We start from the raw sequence: 15,071 nt of genomic DNA, 5'->3' as shown, positions 1-15,071 counted from the left end.
TGGGTTGTTGATTGTCATCTTTAGTATTGATCACTTGCATATGGAGACTTAAATCCTGGGTCCAGGCTGCAGCACAAGAGAGCTTTATAATCATAGAATTAAAACAAAGAATAGCTTCTTGTCCCAGGCTACTTTGTCTGAGGCAGGATGTGCTCAGATTATTTCCCAAATCTACTTAACGCGCAGAAATACCTCTATTGCCACACTTTTTCAATTTTTTTTTTTTTCCATTTTAGGAATATTCTCTCCTTTCACTAGGATGATTACTTTTTGAAATACTGTAATTGAAAAATAGGCTTCTGCACAGAATAAGGAAGATGGTGGGCATAATTCCAGATACCTAATAATCACCAATTCCTATTCAGTTGGGTTCTATGTCTAATAGTCAGAAAACTGAATATTGCAGAAATGTCTTTATTCCAGTTAGTTTTATAATGAAGTATTTGAAGTATTGGCTACATAAATTATTGCAAACAACTCTGGCAAAACTTCTACTTTACTGTAAAATCTTTCTTTGCAGATTTGAGGTTTGCTAGCAATTGGTAAATGAGGTCTTGCAAATCTTGACTTCCGAACATCATTGTAGGAGTAAAAAGAAGCTGTCCTGATAAAAAGGCTGATAAAAGAGTTCAGTTGAGCTTCCTGATGTACAGTTCGCACAAGGGCAAATGTGTTCCCTATTTTGTTTTCTGAATGATCTGCTCCCTTCGTAAATGAAGTCTCTGCTTGCTCTTTCAGCCCTTCTCATGGATTGCATTAGTGCTTCAAATACAAACAGCATGTGTCTTGCTGGCTGTCTGAATTTCCCATACGTCTTTTTCACTGGAATCTCTGCTGAGCTATTCAGTGCCCAGAGCCTGGAGACTGCCATTAACTGGCAGCACAAGCCCGAGGCTGAAAATTTGAAATGAATCCACTACTTTCTGCTCTGCAATTGCTCTCACAGAGAGCAGCATAGGAAACCAAGGAATCTGAAAATTACTCTTTCAGGGTGGGAGAAGGGGGGGTTGGGGCACAGATTCCCATGTTAGAACAACATATCCTTCTTGAGGTACAGCTTTTGGTGCTGCATGGTGAAATCATGTTGGGGAGATTCATATCCAAGCCTACACTCTGCTTGAATCTTCAAGTCAGGTCTTAGCAAAACACAGGGCTTAAGCTAGGCATTTGAAACACTGAATTTTATATTCAATTTAGTCTTTCTTGCACACAGATAAGTCTGATGGCTCATGAATTATGACATTAGAAAATTGTGGCTTTGAGCATTGATAACTAAGGGATCTCTTGTAAAAACCATGCTAACAAAAATTTATTTAACCAAATTCGTTATATATGAATAATTAGAAAGGGTTTAGCATGTTTTATCTGGAAAACAGTTATGTCCATAAAGGGTTCTTTTTCCTTAAATATCATGAAGGTTTTTTTTTTGCTCTGGAACAGCAGTTTCTAACTTTCTTGATTCTGATAAGTGGTATGCTTGTTCCTGCTCTTCTGCAGCATGCAGGTCCTGCCACTTTATAAGGACGGCCATAAGTGTACACAGTAGCAATTTAAAAGCTGCATTTTCTTTATTTCTAGATAATGTACTGCTTTTGCTGCTAATGCAGAGTGTTACAGCAGACCTTTCCTATCTCACCCCTTAACATTCTAAGAAGCAAGTTTGGGCTTTCTTCGGCTACCATCAGGAGAGTTTCTCCTTTTCCTTGAAAAATTCACAATGGAGGATGTCTCCTTCATTCGTCTTTTTCAAGCTTGAAAAACTTTGGTTAGGAAGGTCAACTAGATGTGTGGTAGTCAACTTTCCTGGAAGCGTACCTCATTTTCAAAGTTGAATGCAAGGACAGCTGGTGATAATGTAGCTAGTACAATGGTGAGCAAAACCAAGAGCCTTCTCAGCAGGAAAAGCATTGTGTGAAACTTTGGCCCACAGAGACATGTGTTTCCCAGCTGGGAGGAGATCTCCAGGATCTGGTGATCATAAACAAAAGTACAGTATCACCAAACTTGAAACGTATAAGGTCAGATGCTATGACACTGACAATAGGCAGTGATACATTTGGAGTTCTTATTTAGCTCTTTGTACCCTTTGGGTTTATTTTCACTTTTTCTATCCAGCTATCACATACAGAGTTACTGAAGAAGGGGAGAGGTTAAATGAAAGCTCTGCTCTTTTGTGTAGTAACTTTAGTTCAAAAACCAGGGCTTTAAATGGAACAACCACAACTAATGTAGAAGATGTATTGGTCGGAAAGGGGAGGGAAAAAAAAAAAAGAAATCACCAATTCTAGTAACTTACCTTGTGTACCAAACTGTGTGACAACTCTAGCTGAAAGGATGGAAGAACCTGCAAGTTCTGCAGCTTTTTTTGCTGTCAGTAAAATATTACCAGCTGATGGTAAGGCATTACTTTTTTACAAGGAAAAACAAAATAAAAGCAGCAGAACCTTGCACTTCATGTAGGTATCTCAGAGCTTTTTGATAATCAATTTTCAGCTTTGGGTAGGTTTATTGCAAACCTTGGTCTATGAAGGTGGAGTTCCTGTGGTGTCTGTGAACCACTATGATTTCTAGCATCAAAATTGCGTAGTGAAATAGTAAGGAAGGATGTATTTCTGTAGTGACTCTGAAACTGTGGAAGTGCAGACTGCTACCAGGCTTCCTTTCCACAGTCAGCTCTGTATTCCCTCCCTCTGTGGATGCTAGCAGGATTCTGGAAGATCACTTTTCTTCCAGGGCCCCTATTTCATTGGATAGTGTTAAGAACCAGAATTACGTATGGGACAAATGTAATACTTTTTATATTCTCTGCAGCTTAAATATTAGAAAGTTCTGCCTCATGCCCACTTGCAAAATGGCTAGTCTTTCAGACTTAGTTACTAAATTTGCAACTGTGTAAATATGATTGCTTTATACCCTTACTGAAGTGTATACAATTCCCACTAACAGCAATAGAAACTGTGTGGATCCAGCTGGGAATACTGGTTAGCCCTGTGTTTCTAGTGCAATTGTAAATATGCTTCTTTTTCATGTCCTCTTTAACAACTCAGTAAACACAAGAGGTTGTGTTGCAAGGGTAAGCTATAGTGACTGCTAGGTGAACCTATGCAGAACTTGCTTCAGAAGGCTGTAGCAGCAGATAAAATTAATTTATTATGGATTTTGGAGTTCCTGTTATGACATTATCTCTGTGATGTATAAAGCATGCTGGTTATTTTTAGCTTCATTGTAGTGGAAGGATGTTTTGACTAAATGGAAGGAACACTGTAAAATTAAGAGAAAAAAACGAAAAGCTCCATGCGTAGGTTAAAATACCAATAGAGCATTTAATGTAACCTTGTGTATGTTTATAGTCTCATCTCTCTTCCTTCTTCATCTTGCTTTCATGACTATTATTAAAAATCTTTTCATATGTTTAGATATCAGAAAGTTTTAATGTCAAACTAGGATGAGATAATAGAAGTGGTATTCTACCTCCCTAAAAGTTGTGTAGGAATTTCACAGTGCACCTGATAGGTTGAGGATCTTAAACCTTCGTTTTCTTCACAATCCCATGAAGATTTTTGCAAAGCTTTTCCCATAGCTGTGTTTTGCTCAGTTGAGCCTGGCCTCTGGATATGTTTATATCCCACTAGATTTCTCATTAATAGTGTTTTACCTACAGACATAAGCAGAATCTGTGAAATGCCTTCAAAGCAACAAGTTCATCTTTTTTTTATCTGAACAGGATGGTGGTGCTCCTCTCTAGAGGATAGTAAGATATTTGTGTGCTGTGGCACAGTTTCTCTAATGATCTTAGAAGAAAACTGTTAGAACAGTATAACATAAAAATCTCTCTTACCAAGAAGTGAAAAAGATGAAAAAATGTGTTAAGATTTTTTGAAGTCCATTAGATTTAAAGGCATTTGGCAAGCTGAGGTCTGAGTTTGAGTTTATGTATAATTAATTGTGTTTGTAGACCTGACCAGGAAAAATGCTGTATGTTGTTCTTTGATTTATTCCCACCTTCACGTAAAAAAGAGCAACACCATTGCATGCAGTGTGCAGCCAGTGTATGGCTCACTTGCATCTAGTAGTTAGTGCCAAAAGGGTACGTGGCTTTAATGACAGCACGTGGAGTTCCCAGCCACTGCCTGCACCAAGGTGTTGGGCTACCTGCATGACCTTGGACTGCTCAGTTGTTGAGTAAAGCTCTTAAGAGAAACTCCTGCCATTTCACAAGGACCAACTTGTGGCAGTGTGATCAGTCAAGGACTCCTTTATATAGAAGTATTTTTTGGGATTTTCCACTAGTTTGCTTACAGCTGCATGCCCAGCAATTCTATACCTTAAATACTTGTTATGAGTCACTTAAGTTGTGTGTTCAGTTACTCAGGTATGATTGCTTTTCTAGTCAGTAAAGTTAATAATAATAGGGTCTTAGTAATTTTCACCAGTAGACGTGAAAAAGTGTTTAAAAGATGTTTGTATCAGAATTTCGATTTTTGTGTTGGAAACAAAACGAAGGGAATGACAACATTGCTGGGTTTGGTCAGACTCGGGGATTGTGCAGCTCAGTGGAGGGTTGGAGTGAGGAGAACTGAGTTTACTCTTCCTAAGCATCGTCTCTAGTTAACTATAGTGACCTATGCTTTAATGGTAGTTAGGTGTTTTTAATTTTTGTAAATAGACCGTAGTCCTCTGCTTTTTATGTGTTGGTATTTTGAGTAATGACTCATCTCAGTGATACCTTTACAAAATGGCCTAGAGTTTCGTAACGAGAATAATGGATTATTTGATACTAAAGCTTATGTGCTTTATTTCTATAGATTGTTTATTTAGACATCTATTATGGAACTGAGATTGTAGGCATTTATGTTCCCATTTGTAATACATTCTCACTGGCACAGGTGAGAAACTTTTGATGTGTGGGGGGTGGTTGTTGTGGTCTTAACTTACATTTATTACTTTAGTATCGGAGTATTAAGTTTTACACATTAGATGCCTTGTTTTAGTAGGACACTATGCTGTGCCTAGGTGTTGTTGTTTGTTTTTTCTTTTTTTTAAATCACATCATAGTAGTAAAAATAAGTCCAAGAAAAGTGCCCTGATCTTGGAGCAGAAGGTGGAGATGCTTTTATTGAAGGCTCTGGAAGGGTGTTCATTCCCAGGAATGAGACTGGTCACTGTAAGGGTTGATTCCCGCACAGACCAACTTTCTTGTCCTTGTACTGTTTTTCTATGCTACCAACTTGATGACAGCCCTCGCCTGAGATGTTTTCGCTTGTACTGAATCTGTTCCATTCCAGGATTCGCAGCTGGTAATAGAAGCCTTTAAATCAGGGTTCGAGCCTCCGGGAGATATCGACTTTGAGGATTTCACACAACCGATGAAGCGGACTGTCTCAGAATCCAGCCTTTCCAACTCCAGAGGGGATGGGAAATCTGAGCCGAAGTTTGGTGGCAAATCCAAGGGCAAGTTATGGCCATTCATCAAGAAAAATAAGGTACTGACTTGCAAAGTTGAGCTTAGTGCTAGTATGTGTATAGCCAATAACCTCTGTCTTGTCTAGTAATCCTGGCAATTACAAATTTTTAAAGAGAACTTTAGATTCAGAAAGTTAATAACTGATGTCTTAATATGGTGTGTTGTTGTAGTCTTTGGTTACTTAAGTTTCTTTGTATCTTTAATTTTTTTCTTATATAATTTCTTTAATTATGTTGCAGTTTTTATATTAATTTAACTTTAGTTGTCATGTCTCTGCCATGGTCCATTTCTGTTACTAACTCAAAGAAGGAGTTGTATACCACTTACCTAGTGCCATGTGTGCGAACTAACATTGTTACTTTTGGGAAGCTTTAATGTGGCATTACTGTTTTGACACTTCTAAAACTCTCCTTGGCTTTTCATTTGCGTTATCTTTTCAGTCTGTGCACTGGGTTCAGCAGTTGGGTGGCTGGGAACAAGGAATTGCTGCGATTCATTCTTCTTAAGCACAACTAACGGAGCATAACTAACTGAGCAGTTGACTTTTTAAAAGACCATATTAACTTATGTATCCATTAAACCTTTTTCATTTCACTGTTACATTTTACACCATAATGCATGGCAGCATTTATCTGGGGTTACCAGAATGTGTCAGGGTGACTGGACTGAACCAATTTTCAGTAACACTGATGGAAGCCCAGAGTAGCTTCATTATTTTGATCTCACCCTTGCTCTGACCCTTACCGAACCACTACTTCTAACTACAGAGTCAAAAACTCTACCTGTTCAAAATGGGTCATTCCTGTTGTGCTGGTGTAAGAGAGAACTCGGCTCTCTGGTGCTTACATCAATGTAGCGAGAAACAAAACCCAGGACTAACTCCTAAGCAAATTCATAGAATAATTTGTAAAAGTGAAGTGTGATGCACGTTACTGAGGTATCATTTGAAAGCAGGAAGGAATGTGGTTTGTTGTTTTCCAGATAATAGAAACGCTACTGGGCACTAAGGTACCTTCCTTATCTGATCCATTTAAATTCAGGTATTTGAAAGCTCTATCCATATGCATTATTCCGAGCTGTCCACAGAGCGAGAACAGGGCAATTTATGGGGATAGCACTGCATGGAAGAGTCTGCATGAGCTTCCTGTCAAAAAACTTTTGTGTTACTCTTCTGTTGCATCACTTACTAAAACTTCCATTTATCACATTCTTCATTTAACACAACTCTTAAATACTGCTTTCCCCCCCTCTTTTGAACCATGGCCTTTAATATTTAATTATTTAATTGTGTGGTTTTTTTCCTCTGGATTTCAAATATTGGTTTTGATGCTTATTTTCGTTTTGTGTTTTATCTTTTTATTTTGGTTTTTATTCTGTCACTTCTCCATCTCTTATACGTAGCTTATGTCCCTTTTAACATCCCCCCATCAGCCCCCTCCTCCTCCCCCTGCCTCTGCCTCACCCTCTGCTGTTCCCAACGGCCCCCAGTCTCCCAAGCAGCAAAAGGAACCCCTCTCCCATCGCTTCAACGAGTTCATGACCTCCAAACCCAAAATCCACTGCTTCAGGAGCCTAAAGCGCGGGGTAAGTTCTCCTCTGGATACCTCTCTCTCTCTTTCTTTCTCTTTTCTTTCTTTCTTGCGCTTTTATTGCACGTTCTGTTATGTAAAAACTTGTTTTGTTTTGTGAATGAATCCATTGTGTTTTATCATAACATGCAGACAAATCCAAGGAATCCCAACCTATAAAGCCATTTGTAGTCAAAAACCCCACAATGAAACCACAAAAAGTACAATTGGTGATGGAAATTACCCATTCTGGTTTCGGGGGGAGGAGGGATTGTCCAAAGTATGGAAGGAAGAGCTGAACATTAAGTAATACTCATGTAGAAGTCAAAGTCATTAATTTAGTAGCCCTGTCTATGTCTGTGGCAGAGTAGGTTTTTGGAGGAGGAGCGCCACTCAGACATTTACTCTGATCCTGATGCTGCATGATGTCTACCTTAATGTAAGAAGTTTTCCTCTCTGCAGGGTGGATTCAGCTAAATGTCTGTGTCAGAAGGAGGAGAGCAAATTAGGAGGGGTTCTAGAAGATAATTCTTCTGATTTTAGTTGGTGCAAGTTCAGGCATTTCCCTGCGATGATCTGACACCTCTTGCTGTAGTAGTAGGGAAATGACTTGCCTGTATTTTATGGCCAAGTATGCTTCTGTGTGCAACTTCTGTTCCAGAGACTCGGCCTCAGGTCGTGCTTCAAGTGCTGCAATGTTAGCTTGCTTAGTAAATCTGAGTCTTAAGATAAGAAAACAGGTGAGATGTGAAAGATGAAGTGATTCTAGGTAGTAATAGTCGTTTATACGGTACATGTGTGCTTTAAACCAGGGCTGCTGTGTGGGTGGAGATTGGGAGGGGGGACTGAATTTAATGTTCCGTGCAGCTACCTCAATTACAACTGGCTCTAAATAGTCAGGGCTGACACTTCTCAAGGACCTTAAGTGCATCCTGTAGCATGAAGTTTCATAAGATAGGAAGGTTTGGTTTGATTTCCTGTAGAGAATCTAAGAAATCCTTCTTCCCAACAAGCTTATCATGTCTGCCTTTGGGTCTCCTTGAGCAGATGATGTGGGTTAAACAGTTTTTAAAGTGTCCATAGAAAAACTAAAATCCTGCCATGCTCTTTAACTTTTTTCCTAATTAATTTCAAATGTTTTTTTGCAGCTTTTATCCATGATGTTTTAAATGTCAATGAAATATCTTTGCAAAAATACCAAGCTGAAAAACTATTTGTAATAGCCAGTAATAGCTGCCATCCTTGCAAAAACTATGGAGGAAAGACATTAACTGAGAGCTTGCTAAACTTTGTGATAAACCATAGCGAAGCTAGGAAAAAAAATTTCAAGTTCCATGCTTGGTCCTTGGAGCCTTCCCTACGTACATTAGCATGCAGAATTGTATGCCAGAATGTCTTTTTCTGGGCATTTCCCGTTAAGTCCACAGACTTTCTTGGTTTCTGAACTGACTTTCACTTCCCAGTGCTATGATGCGCACAGTTCAAAATTATATTCTGTGTACAAAAGCTTTATCAGTCCAGTAGGCAAGCTCCAAAACTTAGATGAGAGGTTCTGATGGAGTAGGGTTTGGGTTTTTGCCCGGCCAGCAGCTGAAGTGCAGTGTGTTAGATGCTGGTTTATGCATTGTACAGTGCATAAACTGCACTGAAAGCCTCTGTGGCTGACCTTGGGGATTCACCTGTGTCTAGATCAAACTGGATCAACATTTTGTGACATATCACCACTGTTTTAAGTTCAGTGTCCCTGTCTCCTTTGCTGTGACAGAGTAGGAAGCACAGCCTGAGTTTTCCCAGGTCAGCTGCTCTGTTCCTGTTACTGACAGCAGCTGTGGCTAAACTGATGTTGATGTGTTTTGTTTTGAATTAAATGCTCTCATTGGTGTTCTTCATAAGCAGTAAGTAAAATGTCAGGTCCCTGAGTTAAAATTTTTCATTTTTCAAACAAAAAGACGACTTTATCTTCCCAGAAACTCGCATATGGCACAGTTGTGCTGAAAAATTGCTGGCATAGCATGGCTGTGGCTCCTAGGTTAAGGTCCTTGCATTATTTCCTCTTATAAAAATTACAGGAAGGAGAGACAAATGTTCAGTATTTTAAAACGTTTTTTAGAGCTGACTGTAAGAGCAAGGAAGTAACTCCTTTAAAATGCCCATATTCTGCTCCAGGGACTGCACTGACATTTAGGGCGGAGGGCTGGAGCTGTATAAAAGTAGAGATGATTTTGGTGGGGAACTTCAGTGGTTAGTTACAGGCAATTGAGAACAGTGCTGTAAACAGTATTTTGTCTCATCTGGTTACAGACAGTACATTTAAAAAAAAAAAAAAAAAAGCTGTTTTATACAGAGTGGTTTTCAGTTCTTTGCTAGGGAATTGCCACTTAATGGGACATTCAGAACCCCAAAAATGACATTTCTGGTGCATTTCACTAGGGAAGTGGGGAGTTTCCAAGTTGTCCAAAGGCAGGTTTTGTAAATGTACCTCCTTCCCTCAGTTGCAGTTTGGCTCGGAGCATCTTTCTCAGTGGCTTTTATGGCAGGAGACAGTCTTTCAATTCTGCTTTTGCAGCAGCAGACCTGGAGGATGTGCTAGCTAGTGGCTGTCTTGGTGGCACCCGCTGTGGCAGGTGAGCATCTGGCAGTTGTCTTCATACAGGGTAGCACTGAGGCACTAGGGAGAGTAAGGCACTGCTGAAGGTGAGGGTTTGTGTTGCGATCTACTGCTTTAATAGTGCCATTCACGGAACAGAATATTGAAAATAGTGCTGAATATTTCTAACTTGATTTAAAAATACTAGTTTGTAGTTCCCTGGGCACTTCACAAGTTTGTACTTCAAATGTACAAATTCTTGAGTGAGTATTTGGCCATATAAGCAATTACGACTGATTGCTTTTAATATTTCCTGAAGGCCATTATTTTATGTATTAACTATCTGAGAAGTCCAAGTGAGTCCTACGAATTCTGCGTGCCATATTGGTTTTAAGTGGTTTGTGTGAAAGGGGAGATGAGAACAATTTCCTATAGTCTTCTCTGGAATCCCTCAAATTTCTGCTGACATGTTCATTAAAAGTGTGCAAGGAAAGGCTATTGCTAAATCTTCATTTAAACCTTTTCCTATGTTTTCTTTCTATTTCATTTCCTTCCCCTGTTAGCTACCAGGATGTTTGTATGTAAATACTTTTCCTGCCTGATTCATCTGCAGAGTTGGAGGCCAGTGTTCAGATCATCTTTTTTTTTTTCCGGAGGAGCAAATTCAGGCCACTTGGTTCATCTAGAAATATGGAGTAGGAGAGGCTGCAAAGCTCTGGCAGCTTGCTCTGTCTGATTTGAAAACTTGTCAAGCTCACACTTTGTAGGTCCTTGGTGATTTGTGTTATACAAATGGTCAGACTAAAAGATCATGAAAGTACCATGTGACCTTCAAAAATAAGATAATTCTAACCAGGCAAAAAATAAATCAAGAACCACACCCAAATCCTGTTAATTTATCAGATGAAAAATGAGTGGTTGGCATTTGTTTCAGCTGATATGGTTGATGTGACCTCCTTTATATTCAGTACAGCCAGATAAATCTGTCAATTCGCTTTTAACAGCCAGATAATACTGTTAATTCTGCTTTTACCACATTGTTTTGTAAGATTTCCTTTTCTCAAGTTTTTTCCATCCTCCTGTCAAATCCAAAAGCATCTGAATTTTGCTCAGGAGCAAATGGATTGTGATGCTACGAAAGAAATGAGGAGGATGTAGAGGGGAAACTCTGTCACAGAAGAACATTTTATCTGTACAGAAGTACATCAGTGAAGCAGCTTTTAGAAAGGTCATGCAGGGAGTGAGGACAGCACAATCTAACAGGTGTTTGGCTTTGGACCCTGAATAATTTCAGTTGCTCTGAATATTTTCTCCGCATTGCTGGTTTTGTTCAGAGGCAAAATTCCACTCCAGCCAGACACCTTGTGGTAAAGGTGACCACAAGGGATTTTGAGTACTCTTTTAGAGTATTCAACCAAATTGTCAAGCAGGTTCTTCCTGGCTTTCTTGATAAACTGAGCTGTTAACTCCTACAAAAGCCAGGGTAGCACTTTATTTATTTCAGAGGAAGCTGGATCATATTCCTTTTTTGCACTGCCTTAAGGAAGAAGTGCATGGAAAGGAACTACTCCATGTGAACAAGTCCACTAGATACCAAGACCTTAACAGGATAAATACTACCAGCAGAACTGCACATTGTAGTTGATCCTGAAACATAAGTGAGTGAATGGATTCCCATCCACTCCCTCCATGAAATCTTTGATATCAGAACATGTCTGGAGAGGCAGTATGTTTTAGTAGTTTTCTTATAATGTTTTAGATTAGCAACTTATGTTGCATTTGGAAAGAGAAATTACAAAACTAAAGCGGAAAAATCACTGGTGACTGTTAAAATGAATTATGTAATTAGTAATGATATGTCCCATGCCCAACCTGGTTTTAATTTTGCTTCAAAATAAAAAAAATCCAGTGAGTCTTGTTTTCATGGAAGGAAGCAGGTGCCTGAACATTTACAATGGATGCAAGGCTACTGTAGAGGTGCCAATACCTGTACCAGTGGTCACTGTGAATATAAATTCCTAGTCTGTTAAAAAAAAAAACCACCAAAAAAACCCGAACATTTGGTGCCAACTCTCATTAGTGTCTATGGCTTTCTAATTGCGCTTTTGTATTTTCCTCAGAGTTTCTTTCTTCTAACCCCAACAGCAGGAAATGTCTATTATAGAGAATACCCTAAAACTGTTGCAGCACTTGTCATGGATCAGAACTAGAAGAGGAGGGGAAAAAAGACTCTTTTACACAGTTTTTGAATGCTGTTCCTAATAACTCTTTTAAAAGGCAGTATAAAGTAGTATAACACTTGAAATCAACTCTGTCTCTTTAGGGAAGTTAAAGCCAGAAGAGTACAAAAAATGAGGAACCACTTACATAAGTCATAATTTCATTTATGCTTGCTCTGCTTCTTCTAATTCCATTTTGAGGACAAAGAAAACTTGGTATTCTGCTAGTTGATATTAATTTTGTGTTCTTTTGTTTTATTGCTATAGCAGCAGTAACATCAGCATCTTTATTTAAAGAGCAATACTTCTGAACTAACAAAATCCAGGGGTAGAACTTACACCTTTGAATTACTTTGTGTGGTATTATGTGGACTTGCCTTTTGTCTCTTACCTTGGAGGCTGGGTTGTGATTAAGCTGAGAGGATGGGTCTGGTTGCTGGGACGCAGATATTACTGTCATTACCCGAGTTCCACCTTCCAGATGGTTCCATAAGGCACACGGAGGGACTTTTGTGGTTTCCTTTTTAGTGGAAGTTGTTGACTTCATTACAATGTGATTTTATTTCCGTTGCACCGGTTAATGTTTTCCCTTACCATCCCGTCTTGCTTCTGTGACATACTGTGTAGTCTTCTCCTGACACTTAGCTGTTGGTCTGCCTGGGTGATCAGTACTTCGTTGTTCTGTGAGCATGCAGAAACAGCAAACAAAACAACCAACCCCCTCTCATACCTGCTCTGTTCCTTGCCCCTGGGAATACTTGTTATTCTAACTTAAGTGTATAAAGCTGTGCCAAGACCAGGATTTTTTGGTGGGTGGGGTCATTAAAGCCATGGTTTATTCTAGCACAGAGAGAGATGTTTTCTGACCTTGTGTGTTTAAGCTAGCATTTAAAAATATGATATTTTCTGATTTTTGTGAGAATGCTAAACTCTTTAATATTCACCTAGTTTCTAGGAAGCTTCCACTTTGCACTTAAAGGCTAGTTAAATGCCAAGCTGTCTTTTGCTGTAGAAGCAGTAAACACAGAGGTGCCGTGCTTGTCTCCACTGTAACGGATGTGTTTTCTCTTGCTGACTCACCAGCAGACACAGTCTTTGTATATTCACAAAGAACTCATGAAGAGGACTTTAGGGACACCCACGTGTGCCGTTGAGGCTAGGGAATATGTTGTAAGTCCGTGTATGGTGTGATCAGCCCATACCGTTGCTACACAGTCGCTAACCCCACTTACAACGCTGTTAGAGTGTGCTGTGGAAATGCGCTTTGTAAAAGATAAAGGGAAAATTTGGTGGGAGGCAAGTTGCAGCTTACTGGGTTATGTGCAGGAAAGATATGTCTGCTAGTCCTGGAAATGCTGAAATTGGCACAATTAAAGTAGCTGGACCTGTAAAACTCAGAGTAAGTACTATAAACAGGTTCCATGCATTTGTTCTAAAATATTTTATGAATGCACTCTTGAGCATCATGAGCCAACCCCTGATTTACAGCAGTGCAGTGACACATTCTGTGCCTTGGCTATGAAGCACTCCCTAGAGCTTTCTGATGCTTCCCTGAACTCTCTATAATGATGATAGTTCATGGAATCAAGATAAATGACCTCTAAATCTGATACCTGGATAAAGAAGAGTATGGGGAGATTGCTACAGGACCACTAAGAAAGAAAATTACCTCTTGGTTCTATGGAAGTCCAGTGATTTATTTCAACCCTGTTTTCTGTAAGTGAGGTTGGTGTCCGTGACTGTCCAATAACACATGGACTTGCTGGCTTTCATGCTCTCTCATGTGTTATTGAAGCTTGTGGCTCTTAGGCTCTTCATTTTTTCCCTGCAAGACTAAGCTAGACTTGTTTTAAATTGACAGCTTGAAACAGATTTGCTCGTTTTGAAAAAAATGTAATTTAATTGATCATTTGGGGGGAAAAAATGCCCCTGTTCTTCCAGGAGCTGTGAGCAAGTTTCTAGCTGTGAAAACTCCACAGAATCGACAAAAGTAGTTACTTAGTGCTTAATGCAGATTTATTTTCAGTCTGCTTATATTTGTGTATAGAAACTGAATTGCTGTCATGTAAAATTATCAATACATTTCAGAAACGGAAAACTGTGAATATGACTTATTTCAGCATTTCATTGTTTCCAGTCTATGATCTGCTTTGTTATTTGTACTGGTTATAACAATCCCTGATGTACTATTTGGAAATGCTATTAATAAGTTCTCTATTTTTGTCATACTTAACAGCATAAGAATTCGGCATACAGTGTCTATAATCCCTTTCAAATTTGCTGAATTTACAGCAAAAGAATAGTCTTGATGCAGATGATTCTTCGCAGTAGTGTAGTGCCTTTAGAGTGAGTAGTGTTTAGAAACTAGCGCATGTAGCATACATTTGTGCCTTTTATAGAGTGCTTCATAGGTAAATATTTATTCTGCACCATGAGTCTTGTCTGTATATATGTACAAGGATCTCAATTTGTGCTGATCATGTCTATGCTAAAGTTCACAGGAGTGCTAAAGCAATTATGCAAACAAAAGCTGCCTACGCTGAATTTCTTCAGCAGCATACTTTAGCTCATTCTTTCTCCTTCTTGTATGATTATTCTCTCAACTGGATTGGTTTTGTTTGCTTTTTTTTAATGGCCTCTTAGTAAGAGAGTGAATTTCTTCATTGCACTGTCGTTATTATGCGTTACTTCCTAATGGACTGAACTTCAGAGGGAAGTTTAACTGCCATGTGGTCACTGAATGCATCGGTTCAAATGGAATATTTCACTGTTTATTTCAAGGCCATGTATTTTCCTTGAATGGTTGGCGTGTATTACTGTACAAATTTTGGTAACTAATGGTAATTGTTATTTTTGAAAAATGTGTATTTCTTAAATCATGCTATCAAAAAGATCACAGGTGTGGAGCCACCTTTGTTTTAAATCCAATCCTAAAGAACTGTGCTTTTGCTAAAAATGGAGCATCTGAGAGCACCGTACGTGGGAGCTGTTGGTAGTAAAATAACGGAGAACTCTTTAATAGAACGAGGTTCCGAAGTTCACAGTACATATCATTGCCTGGACTGCGAGGCATTTTCCAACTTTCATGTTTCAGCTGTCTTGAACACCGAGAATGTGCATTTATGCACTTCTAAGTTCATTGGATAGCTTGAGCATTTCACAACTGTCCCCAAAGAGCTGGTAGGACAGGCACAGTGCAGGCTGCTGGAGGAGGCCGGCTGCAAGTTTGATTC

The 15,071-nt window shown here is 39.1% G+C and overlaps 1 protein-coding gene across 21 annotated transcripts in view; it reads left to right on the top strand.

Annotated features, from left to right (window-relative positions):
* Positions 1-15,071, top strand: part of FNBP1 (formin binding protein 1) — a 103,928-nt gene that overhangs the window by 70,080 nt on the left and 18,777 nt on the right. For 5 of the 21 annotated variants that reach the window (XM_049833091.1, XM_049833090.1, XM_049833089.1 and 2 more), the window contains exons 9-10: positions 5,286-5,483; positions 6,866-7,048. In XM_049833091.1, the coding sequence (XP_049689048.1) occupies positions 5,286-5,483; positions 6,866-7,048 (381 nt within the window). Of the gene's footprint in view, positions 1-5,285; positions 5,484-6,865; positions 7,049-12,921; positions 13,024-15,071 lie in introns of all 21 variants that reach the window. The other 16 variants (XM_049833098.1, XM_049833097.1, XM_049833096.1 and 13 more) reach the window with 8 other exon arrangements.

Source organism: Accipiter gentilis, chromosome 29, assembly GCF_929443795.1.
Source record: "Accipiter gentilis chromosome 29, bAccGen1.1, whole genome shotgun sequence".
Classification (NCBI taxonomy): Eukaryota; Metazoa; Chordata; class Aves; order Accipitriformes; family Accipitridae; genus Astur; species Astur gentilis.
Note: the sequence above shows the minus strand (reverse complement) of the source record. Positions and strands in the feature narration are given on the sequence as shown.